Source organism: Triplophysa dalaica, chromosome 5, assembly GCF_015846415.1.
Source record: "Triplophysa dalaica isolate WHDGS20190420 chromosome 5, ASM1584641v1, whole genome shotgun sequence".
NCBI lineage: Eukaryota > Metazoa > Chordata > Actinopteri > Cypriniformes > Nemacheilidae > Triplophysa > Triplophysa dalaica.
In genome coordinates, this window is record NC_079546.1 from 25475645 (window position 1) to 25489785 (window position 14141).

Genomic DNA, 14141 nt, shown 5'->3' on the forward strand with positions numbered 1-14141 from the left:
TAATCCTGAATCAATCAAATACACCTAGGGTTTACATTCAGACTATTTTTGACAGTCAACCGCTGTTGAGTAGCCCAGTACCTGAATGACTCGTCATAGACAAAGAGAAGTGTCAGATATCACACTTTTGTTTTAAAAACATTGGTTGTGTGTATCCTTACAGGAAAACACCACCGTTTTTACATATGCCATTATGCTCTTACCTCAACCTAAAAGAGTTGATACATATCTGTCCCGTCTCAGTGGGTGCACTTAATCGCTGCAGGGTGCCACTACGTTAGCGTTTAGCTTAGAACCATTCGTTCCATTCATTCATTAGGATCCAAACAGGGATGATTTAAGAAGCCACCAAACACTTCATAGCGATTAAGTGCACTCACTGAGATGGGACAGATACATATCAACTTGTCTAGCTTGAGGTAAGACATATGTAAAACGGTGGTGTTTTCTTTAAAAAAAAAATGGTAGCTCCTTTGTGATTTCATGAACTGATCTAATAATAATTCTGCTTGTGTATTACAGGTGCTGTGAGAAAGAGCCATGTCTCCCGTGCCGCCACTGATGATGAGACCAAAATACATGTGATACGGTGGTTCAACCTAGCAGCAGACAGGGGAGCAGACCCAGTGTCAGGACCCAACAGTTGTGTTTTACTGTTTAACTATAACTTGTGTGTTCAGTGTTCGTTTACCAGTTAAGATAAAGACAAGTTTACTACTTTAAAAAGTATTTTTTTAAGTTTATATTGATCAATATTTTAAAAACCCAGTTTACACAAAAAAATATTTCATTAAATGATTCTTGAGCTACATTAAAAAAAGTGTTATTTTCCTTAAATAAATAAAAATATTTGTACAATTTATGGTTGCATTTCATTTTCTGTAATACAATTGTATACATAAATACAGTCTGTAATGACCTATTTTTAAAGTTTAATTGTTACTGGCTTAAACGGGTGAGTTTACTATGCGTTTTGAATGATTTCCTCATGTGTTATTAATATTAATAAAGGAAGGCATATTTTTCATATAAAATGAAAGAGCAATCCATTCTATCCAATGTTGGTCAAAAAGATTTGAAATATTTCTTTAGCTAGTTTTGGCCAGAAAACTTTTAAATGAGGGATCTGAAGGTATCTAGAGAGAATGACTAGATCCGTGGCGGATCAGCTGCTTTATAAACGGGTCCTGAACGGGTCTGCCCCGAATCTGGTCCGGATCCGCCATCCTTATCTGTTCTGGATCCGCTGCGCTGTGCAAGTGGACTCCATTCCGGATCCGTTTTCCACATCCGTTCCGGAGCCTGTGGTAGTTCCGGGGCGGATCCGTTCCGGAGTCAATTTGCTATCTGGGAAGGAGCGTAACGTTGAAGGCGGCATTTGAACCTGCATCGGACACAGAGATCCATGTCGGAAGATCGCGGTGATTTCATCGACCAAAATATCAATAATCTGCTGAGATTAAAGAGTTTCTTCAAAGTCATGCACAGTTTTAACATCTATCAGTGATGTTGATGTATACTAACGTTAAACGCCACGGACTTACACCACATGAAGTAAGATGAGCTGTTATAATTATAGCTGTTTGGGCTACCAGACATGCTGGTGTGACTTTTATGTGCAGGTTTTAGCCTATCAATGAGGTAAATCCAGATTATCATTGAGTTGTAGATAAATGTTTACATTTTTTTATATATATATTTTTTCATTACAGATGCAGATGCAGGGTAACGTTACCATCCATTATCACACTGCTGTTCAAGATAATATCCCAGGATGTATGTCTCAGAAACAGGTGAAAATTTGAATGGTTTCTTACTTGCTTCAATCTAGCAATTTACTGCTAATCTATTAATAAATCTAATTGGGTTGCATAATGGTTTCTTGTCAATTTTGTGGACAACAGCCAGTCCACCTTTGTGACAGGGCTGGGGCTCAAGCATGGTTTCCACAGGTGTGGTGACGGGATTTAGCAATTAACTTTGATTTAGAAAGTTTTAGTGCAACTTAAAATATTTGCAGAGGCAAGAAGATAGTGCATGTTGAGGGTAGTTCATGTACATTTGTTGTGCTGCTAGTCTGTGTGAATTACTAGATTTTTAACCAGTGTATAATTTTTCAGACGCTTTGTGGGTATAAACCCAGAAAAAGGGACAAAGGCTGCAAAGGGGAAAAAAGAAGAACTGTCAATTCACATGTCACCAGCCTCTTGCGCAAGTAAATGGTCTTTCAGTGGGATTTCATTTGAAAATGGTGAGTAGGATGTATACATTACACATATGTTCAAACAGCAATGACTAAGGGGGCTGGGGAAATTCATTCTAATGTTCATTCTCATCTGCCTTTCAAAGTGAGAATGCTGAACTTCTCTTCTGTGCTCTTTTGCCATTCTTTTTTTTCTTCTTTCAATGAATTGTGCTCATCACACTTTCTATTATTTTATGTTATTCTGTCCGTTTTGTGCTCTGTTTCTAAAATTAGCTTTTGTTAGGTCAAGCCATGTGATGTAATTTTGGATTGAAATTTGAAATTATGGAAATCATATCTCTCCCTCTCTCTCTCTCTCTCTCTCTCTCTTTCTCTGTCATATACAGACCCAAGACTTTGCAAAGGATCCTCATTGTGTGCTTTGAGTAAATGGTTTGTGGTCTAAGCAGTGACAGTGTTTTTATTGTTTATTGCTCTTTAATGATGAAGAGTTCCATTAAGTGTTAACTATTGGTTTGAATGTATTCATACATGTTGAATTTTAGTGGTTTAGGTAACACTACATGTATATGAAGTTCAGTATTTTGTTATAATGAAAATGTATTTGGGTTTAAAAATGTATTTGTTACTTTTTAAACCATGAACATGAGAAAACAAAATTTGTTTGTGATTAATCTGAGCCTATGTGTAACATTTTTATGTGACCAGGAGTCACAGTGTATATCCTTTGAGTCTTTTTAAATGAATTTTAGCAGTTCAAGGAACATTAAATGTTGAGGTTTTGGGCCCTATCTTGCACCAACGCAGCGCAAAGCCAAACGCAAGTGTCTTTGCTAGTTTAAGACAGACGCAGTTGTTATTTTCCGTCCAGTGACCACAGATGTCGGCAATGAACATGATATACAGTATATGTTTGTGATTGGTCTGATCCATGTGTGCCTACATTTGTAAGTATTTATCTTTCAGTGTTTGTATTACAATAAAAAAAAGTTAATTTCAACACGGAACTATTAGTTTTCTTTCACTTAAGTGTTACCTGAAGGATTATGCCTTTTGTATTAACTCTAGCTAGAATATGTCTATAACAATCAGTACACGTTACTATGCTAACCCTAATTAACAATATTTAATGGAAACAAAATAAATGGTGATTTAACAGGAAAATAATGGTAACACTGCTGCCAGTTGTTTCCTGTTTTTTCTGTGATTCACAGTAAATTCCTGTAGAAAAACATTACGGGGAGTGCACTGTAAAAAAACATTAACAGGAATGAACTGTTCAAATAGCAGGAAAATAATGGTAACACTGCTGCCAGTTGTTTCCTGTTTTTTCTGTGATTCACAGTAAATTCCTGTAGAAAAACATTACGGGGAGTGCACTGTCAAAAAACATTAACAGGAATTAACTGTTCAAATAGCAGGAAAATAATGGTAACCCTGCTGCCAGTAATTTCCTGTTATTTAACAGGGAAATAATTAACAGTGCTGATATATCAGCTCAATGTAAATGTATTGTATGTTATTATATATACATAATCTCCAGCATCAAATTCAATACCTACATACTCAATAGGGGCACTCAAAATTAACCAAACCCTTTTTCTTAGATAAGTGAAGATTATAGAATGGTGGTAAAGTTCAAATTTTGTAATATTTTGGAATCCCCCATTTACATTCTGTGAGGTTCATATTTGGTGACATATAAAATTAAAATATGGCTAATGCTAGGGTCAAGCTATTCAAAAATGTTTTTGAATAAGTAGAATAAAACAGGAGAATTATCACTACTGTGGCATAGACTTGCCGTTCTCCTTGGCTCATGTTGACAAACATTAGGGGCATTTCATGACGACAGGAGGCTCCAAACACTCCTGTAACATCAAGTTTCTTAGCTTGTTGCGGTGACCTCAGCACGTTGGCAGCCTTGAAGTTACTGCAGTCCTAAAGATTAAAGGACCGAGATTTATTGGAGGAATAATGGTCTTTTATAAATCTAATATTTCACGGCGTATTCTACAACTATGTCTTACCTCGTGAGGCTTTGAGCTGTCAAGATGTGATAGCAGGTATTCCTCTACATCCTTTTCACTAACAAACATGCGGGTTCCATGTAATGGCTCAACCGCACTTGTCCCTGAGCTTTGCTTTCTCACAAGGCCAAAGTTGGCATCCAATGTCTATATCACATCTCCATCCGCCTGGAAGACAAACACTTACAGTAATCCTGGTTTTGTATATGCAACAGGTTGATACACTTATACTATTACTATTCTATTATAATTCTTTATACAAAAAATTAAGAAATTTTTCAATTTTTATCAATTCAATGCCATAAGGTAATGGAGAATGCATTTATGGTTAATCAAACAAGTACCACGCTGGAACTAGAACCAACCTTTGGACATGCTGGACATGTGGTCCCATCACCTAATTGTGGGCAAACATCTACCAAACTTATTTTTCGGAAGTGGTGATGCCTAAAATGAGATATGGATTCTCCCACCAGGGCTCTGTAAAGTGCGTTAACCTACGGTATAAGCAGGAGTCAGTGAAAACATTACTGTATCCCACACTCACATCTGTAGACTGTGGTTCACTGAGAAGTTGTTATTTTATAGCAAAATAGCAAGAATATGTTTGCAAGCAACTGTAAATCCAAGATGGTTTGTCTATATGGACTCATCAATATTCTATGAAAGTAACAGAAATGTTCACATTATAGACAGGACTTCAAACTGACCTCTACAAACTGGCTTACCTCTGCAAGTGTAAGGTTATTTTTCCAGCGCAGGGTGTTGCAAAAACCCTCAACAGAAACCGGACACTCCAGTGACAGACAAACAAAAAGCTCTAGCAGAGGGATGGAGAAGGCTGTCTGATGCTTGTCGGCTGTTGCTGGCCAGAGCCCATACCTTAGCAGAGTGCACGTTTCTGGTTCACACGCACACATATTGACTGTGACGGTGCAGAGCCGTCCTGCAAAATAAAAAAAAACATAAGCAAGTACTACTATAGAGACCTTATCAGTATAGACTAAATCCCTTGACTGTGTCACTAATAACTTAATAACGCAATAAGCCTGTGAAGCAGTGCATTAAAGTGAGTTTTATAACAGCTAAGGGCGTTGTGGCACGATGCTAAACGAAGTCATTAAAACCCCCTTTGCTGTTATAAAACACACTGTTACCCCCTGCTTTTAATCAAATAAAGTAAACGAAGTGTTATTAAGGCTATGTAATTCAGTCAGCTTGTATAAATCGGGGTACTTTATAACGTTTTAGAATTTGGCTCAGCCAATCAGAATCAAGGACCAGAACTGACCATTTTATAAATATTGTTACTATAATTATTAGATATTTTGACAAATTTTGATGAAATCCTTACTTCACATTTAAACGGATTTGATTCCTTTACCTTTTAAGAAAATTAAATGAATTTGTAAAATGACAAACCTGTGCTGACAATGACCTTCATGTCCTTTGTGTAGAATGCATGGGTGCCATGGCCTTCAGGTAAATATAGGAATAACCTCAGGGTGGATGGCTCATAGTAAGCATTCTGTAAGAAAGAATTATAGCTCTAACAAAGTTTTTAAAACAATAAACTTGAGACACGAACAGCTACATAGTTCAAAAACAATTTGAAGAAATTAATGAATAACTGTGAGTTTATTGTCTGTGTGTTTGACTGCATGCTATTATTCTTACGTTCCACTTATCAGGAAGGTGCAGTGAATTTCTGTGAGTCCTTTTCAGAAAACACTGCAGTGGTGCTGCACTCAACACACCTATAATCTCCATGTTCTTGGCAGACAACACACTGGGTGGTGATTGGTGCTGAACCTTCAAATGACACCTTAAGCATGTCATCCTTAACTGCATCCCAGGCGTGAAGCTCTCTCTTCTTTGCCTTACTGTAAACAGTCTCAGAACATGAGCTGCAGCTCGGTACCACATCATCAGGTTCAGCCTGTTGAGGTGTAATAGACCTGTGAGGGTCTGAAGGGGGGGTCAGTTTGCAGTTGGGCTCGGGGAGACCTTGATATAGGTAAGAAACCTTTGCAGGGCCAGTGATAGACCTCCTCAGCACCTTAATCTTAACGCTCCTGAAGCGTACGCCCTGAACTGCTTTTCCCATATCTAAAATCAGAATTTTTGGCAATTATTAGTTAAGGCAAGCAGCAACCCATACTTCTCATCACAGCCTAAAAGACATAAACACATCAATGAACATGGGATGCAGATGAGGTGTATGTATTTGGTGACTCTATTAGATAGACATACACATTTAAACACATATAACTTTATTTGCTATAAAAGTACGTCTTGGGTTTGAATACTTCACGCAATACGAGTATAATATAACGTTAGCTTCAGTGAAGCGTTAACGAGTAGATAACTTAACGTTATAAAATGCAATAAACTGTCTTACAGCATGGAACAGTTACAGAGTAATATTGCGTTAAACTAAACTTCAGACAGCAAACGTTTATGCTAACATAAAGCATGTAACTATAACGCAGGCTACTATGAAATCTATATCGTTATGTCATGTCAACACTCATGTCACGCCAATTAAAAGACATTTTCTGCATTTATTTACTTATTGGCAAATAAGTTAGTTTAAATCCCCAGTTTATCATTTAAATGGTCTTACCTGAAAGTAAGTGAAATATGATGCGGGAGTGAAAATATCAAGCGGGAAAAAGCGTAACGTCACCACGTTATCTTGTAGACGTTCGATCAGCTGAGCTGGATTCCTCTGGGACTGGATCTGGAGTCTTCTCTTGTATTTGAAACGGTGGTTAGACATTTGGATGGATGATAAAAGCCTTCTGAGCCTACCAGTAGCCCCATCTGGACCATATGAATCAGCTGATAACCACTGACAACGCCCATTCAATCCACTGATAACATTCGAAGCGGGTGATTTTCCCCTGTACGAGCATTTTGGCGCGCGCGCTCATTTAGCAGCCGCTTCTAGAGCGCAGTTTAATTGAACACTGCGCGTGCCCGCTGTTGATAACTGAGGTAAAATAAAAAAGATTAAAAAACATTTTTAATTGATCTTTAGATACAGTGCAAATTAATTATATTCATTACCAATGTTGGGTATGTTTCCTCAAAATGTAATAATTACTAATTACATCGGGCTACATAAAGTACACTCTGCTTTATACAAAAAACTCATTAACCTACTCCACAATGACAATATAAATCTTTTTTTAATAAATTAAACATTACATGTAACAAACTGTGACCATTAGTAACCCTTATTTATTTCAGTATAATAACCGAATAAAAGGAAATATTAATATAAAAATATTAAGTCAATTTAACAAATGCAAGTACATTACAAATGACTAATAAATGAAGAGTAATCCCCTCTGTTACATTTTATTACAGTAATTAGACTCGGTAATCATAGACACCAAACACTAATGTTAACACACTTCAATAAAACTTTATTTTTTTGTTCAGTTGTGCTTGATGTGCATCTTAAACATTGACGTCATCAAGATCGCTTTTAATTGATGCGCTTGATCGGTTTCCATAGTAACAAGCAAAGTTTTGTTTAGTGTTGCTATTTGATCGCTGTTCACGAGAGCACCTTTCTACATCCTCGTTGTCGTCTGATTTTAACTTCTTATATTCATATTTGTGTTATTAATATCTATTATTGTTGTGATTAATTACTTGCTGACCATTATCTGTTCATTTCTATTGCATTTCTGCCAATTTATTACATTCATTGCATCTGTTTGTGTGCAGGGGCATCAGAACGCAACATGCCGTGTGTTCATTATAAGTTTGTCAGTAAACTTACACACGACACTGTGATCTTTGAGGGCCTTCACATCACTCTCGGAGATTTGAAACGACAAATCATGAGACGAGAGAAACTGAAGCGATGTGACCTGCGCATCTCCAACGAGCAAACTGATGAAGGTAAGTTCAGCTATTTTACATGTAAACTTTGACTTATTTACTCTCTTTAACGGGTATAAAGTATTAAATGTGATTATGGAAAAATAGTCACGGAGGGTAGATGTCACAGGCTTTATCCTTTTATCACTATTTTGATATATGATTAAATGAACATTAAGAAAAACGCTGCAGGTCACCTCCGTTTGGTACACTCACTAGTATGTATTGTATTATATTGTATGTTTATTATAAACTAAGGTTGTAAATAGTATAAATATATTATATATTGATATGTACTGTGGTCGGTATACAGTATCCTGGTATTATTTTAGTTGGTGTGGACAGACTGTAAATAAGTGTGTGTTTCCCACAGAATACACTGATGATGCAGACATCATCCCCAGTAACACTATGGTGACAGTCAGAAGAATCCCTGGCACTGGGGTGAAATCCACATATAACAGACCTGCAAAGTAAGTCACTTGATGATGTTATGAATATGAATCTTTTAATGAATATCAATCAGTCATTAAGTCTTAGTTGTTTTGATTTGCAGTAACTGGTCTAAACCATCAAGTGGATCTTCAAAAGCGGTATGTAAACAAAAGTGTTGACTTGATTGTTTATATTGTGCTGTAGGATCTCTTTAAGCTGGTCAGAGTTGACCATGAAGAAGCCTTGAACAATAGGCCTAAATTTGTTTTTACTGTAAAATTCAATAAGTTAAAATTCATTGTTTAAGTAATTCATGTCATCTTATAAGTTTTATATTTTCTGTCATTAACTTATTTCAATATGAATATGTTTGTGGTTTAGCTAATATACGTGCGTTTAAAACTCTCTACTAAAGTATTGCTGTAAAATGTCATTTGGTGGGTTTCTGTTTACATTGTGTTAAGTGTCTTTAGTTTGTATCTCTGGGTGTGATGGGGTTCTGAATGGTAATAAATCTCTTTGGTCTTCTTTCAACAGCAAGTGAATGGTTCTTTAATGTCACTTGAGCAGCTTTTCAAGGTACTGAAATCCACTAAACAATATGAAAACTATGTAAACTGTATGTTTGTGTAGAAAAAGGCGTATAAAGCATTTATTTGTAAATGAACAGACGGAGAATCTGGCTGAGGCAAAGGCATCAGAGGAGGACAAAATTAAAGCTGTCATGTTCCAGTCCAGCCGCTGTTACTATTCTACCAAGTGAGTATAATAACGTTCACATTGTGACCTGAATTTTCAAGTGCTCTCCATCATGACTCTCATCACTTACCAGTGAAGCACTCAAGCTGGTTGGAGGCCTTCCACCAAACTATGTGTGCTATAAATGTGGCGTACCTGGGCATCACATCAGAAACTGCCCAAAGACACGGGTAACACATATCTAAACTGTGGACAGGATTTGTGTGCATGTTTTGCAGTGAATGTTAATGCAACCTTGCTTGTGCCGTCACAGGATCCAGCATTTATTGGGAGCAAGCGCATACGGAGAAGCGCAGGAATTCCTGTCAGCTTCTTAATGGAGGTGGATGACCACAACATGAAGGGAGTGATGCTGAGCAGCAGTGGAAAGCATGTCATTCCCATTATCAACGCGTAAGTTTACAACTGTAGAGACCTCACCACTGACACACATTTGCATTCGGTTGATAATTGTGCGCTTGTTCTGTTTAGTGAGGCTTATGCAACTCAAAAGAAAGAAGATCCGCCCTTCTTAACCAGGAGTGAGTCCTCCACATCCACCCCAGATGAAGATCCGGTGCCCGATGCTCTGCTGTGTCAGATCTGCAAAGATCTCATGACTGACGCTGTGATGACGCCCTGTTGCAGCAACAGCTTCTGCGATGAGTGTTAGTCTCTACACAAGCAAATATAACTCAGTTTTGTTTGACCTTTGAGAACATATGTGATTGTTTGGTCGCAGGTATTCGAACGTGTCTGCTGGATTCAGATGAACATGTTTGTCCCAGCTGCACAAAGTGTCATGTGTCTCCTGATGATTTGAATGTAAACATGTCCTTACGGCAGGTAAGATTGTGAAACTGTACATCAGGCTTTTGTCAAGCATCAAACTCTGTCTTCTTTTCAAACCGGTTTTTTGGTTCTTGCTCACACAGGAAGTGAACTGTTTTAAGAACAGAGCCGAGGGGTCTGGTTTCTCACACACTCGAAAACCCCTGAACTCTTATACGGCGTGTTCCTCCACAAGCCAAAGTCTCAGCCATCGGTCCAGCTCAGTCGTTTCTGAACCCCACGATTCCCGCACCAACTCATCCTCCGGTAAGAGGCGACGGGGTTTGCGTGATGATGGCAGTGAAGACAATGACTCCGGACCTCTGCTCAAGAAATCCAAGAATGTTTTCTGATGAAGAACATCCAGGGAGATTCATCATTATGTATATATTATGTATATAGTTACAGTAGATATCATAGACATATAGAATTAATAAATATTTTTAATTTTACATTTTATTCAGGTTTGAAAAGTGTTTTTGAAGCCGCACACGCACACGCACACACACACACACACACGCGCACACGCACACACACTTATATATATTGATGATTGATGAGTAAAATCTCTAAACTGCTTCTGTATTTTATGAGACAGAAACAGAAAGTAAATGGAGATCTGAATACTGTCTATCTGAAGTTCATATAACAGGTGATCGCTGTGCCATATGAACATTAATGTTTCGTATTATACTTGGTGTATCATATCACAATATAAACATGTAAAAATAAAAATAAATTATACTTATTTTTAAGAAATCAGTTTGGACAGTAATGCACACCCTTATTATATATAAAAAGATATAGAAATGCATTATTATATTTTTTTGTCAACTAAACATTATTATTATTCAACAAGCAAATGTGATGTTACAGGGTGAAACACCTTTGCGGTTGTTCAAAATACTACTTCAACATGATTTTTATTTAATTCATAGAGTGAAGAAGCAGTGTTTCATTTCAGTTTATTTTTATAAAATGCGACTGGACTGTTTAAATAACCCACTGTACCTGATAATAAGATTTTGTCAACTCCTACTTTTGCGTAAATAGTTTCTCATTCTTACTTTCTCTTGAAGTGGAAGTGGAACACACTTACAGTATCCCTATACCCCTGTACACCAGCATAGACAGTGTCACGCCCTGGTGCTGGGACCTCTGTTCACCACCTGAGGGCGCCATTACACTATGTTCTGTCTGTATTTTGTTAGGACATGGATAAATGTCAAACTTCATACTTCACGGCCGCTCCTCGACAGCTCCTGATAGAGTTATATGAAGAGGTGAAATGAACCATAAGAAAAAATGCAATACCAATGCCATAATTCAAGAAAGCCTGGCAGACAATAGCGGACCAACTTAATGCGCAAGAAGTCAAAGGATATGAAGTCAATGATGTGGTGCTAATAGAAAATATGTGAAACAGGACCCAGATATTAAACATCTCCTAAGCAGCCTGGTAACAATGTGAGTATTTGCCAAAGTAAATCTACATTTTGCACAAATTCTGCTGTGCTATTTGACATTTCTTAACAGACTTCACAAACTGTCAGAACATTGTATATAAAGCACCTGGATAGACAGATAGAGATGGCAGACAATAAAATCACACTCAAAAAGAGAAAGCTACAAGAAATGGAGCTGGATCTTGTGATTTAATGCCAGACACTCCAGAAACTGGACCTGGAAATCCAGAAACTACAAAGAGAAGTGAGTATTTCAGTGCACACAGTAACTGCAACACAGTGTTTTAATCTTTGTTGCTTTTGCTCTCTTTTTCCAGGATCCAAGCAACTCAAACAACACGGCAGAGTTAAACACTCATGATGTCCAAGGTGCGTACAGTACACATAAAATGTGTGGCTTACCTTGTGAAAGTCTCTCGTAAATTGGACAAGCCTGAAAGACTCTGGAGTCATGCACTGAGCCAGACCACTTTGCCTCTAAATTAATGACAAGGCAGTCAGCATCACAGTTCATCTGAAATGTTAAATTGTAACCTATTCATTAAGGTCATTAAATGCACAGAATTAATTTATGTAGGTCATAATAACCACAAATCACTCTTAACTGAACATTGATGCTGTATAACGTAATCTCCATCATGTTCTCCTGATGGGCGTTTGATTCTTATGTGTGTGCAATCCACTGCACCAATGATGATAGGGAAAGCTGTAACAAAACAAAGTGAGTATCACACTGTGACAGAGCAAATGAGAAACTGATGGTTGCACATTAAATTGAGGTTACCTGCAATCTTGTAAAACTCCTCCTTGATGTTGAGGGGTGTGCTGTGGCCAGGGAAGGTGATAAATATGTTGCAGAATGACTTCAGCGCTAGACAAACGCATCTTATTGTGAGGCAAATTGTTCCTTTATTGAGGTTCTCTTCATCCCCTACAGAATAAAGAAAGCTCCCATTTGCAAACCATCTTAATGTAACACAGAACATCTGTGGTAGAGTAATATTATGGCTTCGTGCTGTCTGGTGCTACATTTTTGGACCCAGCAGCCTACATAAATATCTTAGTCCATCACCTGAGAATCTGTATCTCTCAATGAGATAGTCATCTCCAAAGGCCAATGGGTATGACCTGTCCCAGAAGGATTAGTGCTTCCTCATGCAGTACATCCTCCAAAAAGTGAAAGTCATCATGAAGAGGGAACAGGTGAAAGGGAGTTGGAGCTATATGTACAATATTATCCTCGTCACAGATTTCATAAAAAACACCTTTGCAACTTCATCAGCTGTGTTTTGTAATCTCGATTACTTCAATAAAACACATATTTAGGAAACCTATGATAGCATCATTAGCATAGCAATATAGGAATCATCATAGTAACATGTCCGGGTAAAGTTTGAGCGGCTTTCATGTAACCAATTTGATGCTAAATTCAGCCAGAATAACCACCATATCCCAACTTAATCCCTTTTCTTGGTTTTGTACATTATACCTCTGAACACAAGGGCGATATATACACAGATTAGGTGACATACAGGTAATGAGACACAGGTGAAACTAATACATGATAACAAGATAAAACATGATGGGAACTGGAGTCCTAACAAAATACAGACAGAACACAGAGTGGAATGGCGCCCTCAGGTGGTGAACAGAGGTCCCAGCACCAGGGCGTGACAGACAGGCAGAAAAAACTAGTTATAGTTAGAGCCCATTGGTCCAGTCTCTGAATGTATAATGAGAATAAACTCTTTCAGCCGACTGATTGTTAGTCATTTATTTATGATGTTGCTTTTAACCCATTTTAAATATACACTCATCCAAAAGAGTGAAAAACTGATGGCTGTCTGACTGTAAAAATAACAATAAAATAAATACCGGCTGCCAAAAAGTTTTATTTCGAAACAATTTCAAATTGAAACAGTAAAATTGATATATTTTGACAGTGTAAAAAACACTTTATTTAGTCTAAAAGGTGGAGGGGATCATGTTACCTATAGGGCCTCCAAATGTTCTGAACTGACACTGTCTACTATAAATAGGACGTTTTACCAAAAATAAGCTTATATTTAATAGAATCTCATGTTGAATGTAATCAGAGCTTAAGTAGACAAGATATATTTGTGAAAATCATTCAGGCCTGTACTTACAAATCACCAGCAGAGGTCAAAATAACATGAGGAACACTAATCTATCTGATCCATATCATCATAAACACATGTGATGTGAGTTAAATCTGTCACACACTCCAAGATTCAAATCTTAAATCTAATTGATTTATGATTTTTAACACACTTATGAAAGACAATTATAATGAATTTATGAAGTCAGCCCAGTTCAGCACGTGAGAACAGATGCAGTGAAATGAAAGTGAAACTTAAATCTGCGAGTGTGTCAGAGAACGACACCGGAGCTGTGACATGAAGAGACATGAAGAATTAATAAAATCCAACTGAATGAAATATTGATGATTTATATACAGAAGGAAAGATGTCAAGACATGAAAACAAAGAAGCAGCTGCTGCTGTTGTTCAATGGCAG

General features: G+C 37.4%; 2 protein-coding genes across 2 annotated transcripts; one reads left to right on the plus strand and one right to left on the minus strand.

Annotated features, from left to right (window-relative positions):
- Positions 1–3847: 3847 nt before the first annotated feature.
- LOC130420707 (uncharacterized) lies at positions 3848–6164 on the minus strand. Its single transcript, XM_056748205.1, has 6 exons — positions 5914–6164; positions 5659–5764; positions 4965–5182; positions 4602–4733; positions 4237–4404; positions 3848–4147 (listed from the first exon to the last, which is right to left on the minus strand). The coding sequence occupies exons 1-5, from the start codon at positions 6160–6162 to the stop codon at positions 4384–4386; spliced, it is 726 nt and encodes a 241-aa protein (XP_056604183.1). The 5' UTR covers positions 6163–6164; the 3' UTR covers positions 3848–4147; positions 4237–4383.
- Positions 6165–7740: 1576 nt separating this feature from the next.
- On the plus strand, positions 7741–10503 carry LOC130420684 (E3 ubiquitin-protein ligase RBBP6-like). Its single transcript, XM_056748174.1, has 10 exons — positions 7741–8154; positions 8507–8606; positions 8690–8726; positions 9106–9147; positions 9239–9327; positions 9401–9497; positions 9581–9720; positions 9799–9974; positions 10049–10152; positions 10242–10503. The coding sequence occupies exons 1-10, from the start codon at positions 7995–7997 to the stop codon at positions 10488–10490; spliced, it is 1194 nt and encodes a 397-aa protein (XP_056604152.1). The 5' UTR covers positions 7741–7994; the 3' UTR covers positions 10491–10503.
- The last annotated feature ends 3638 nt before the right edge of the window (positions 10504–14141 follow it).

Excerpts from the sequence above, each read along its gene's own strand:
- LOC130420707 (XM_056748205.1), bottom strand. The coding sequence starts at position 6,162 with ATGTGGTACCGAGCTGCAGCTCATGTTCTGAGACTGTTTACAGTAAGG. Across the intron at positions 5,765-5,913 it reads ACCTTCCTGATAAGTGGAAC|AATGCTTACTATGAGCCATC; the intron begins GTAAGAATAATA and ends TCTTTCTTACAG. Across the intron at positions 4,405-4,601 it reads CATGTCCAGCATGTCCAAAG|GCGGATGGAGATGTGATATA; the intron begins GTTGGTTCTAGT and ends TTTGTCTTCCAG.
- LOC130420684 (XM_056748174.1), top strand. The coding sequence starts at position 7,995 with ATGCCGTGTGTTCATTATAAGTTTGTCAGTAAACTTACACACGACACT. Across the intron at positions 9,498-9,580 it reads GAAACTGCCCAAAGACACGG|GATCCAGCATTTATTGGGAG; the intron begins GTAACACATATC and ends GTGCCGTCACAG. Across the intron at positions 9,975-10,048 it reads CAACAGCTTCTGCGATGAGT|GTATTCGAACGTGTCTGCTG; the intron begins GTTAGTCTCTAC and ends GTTTGGTCGCAG.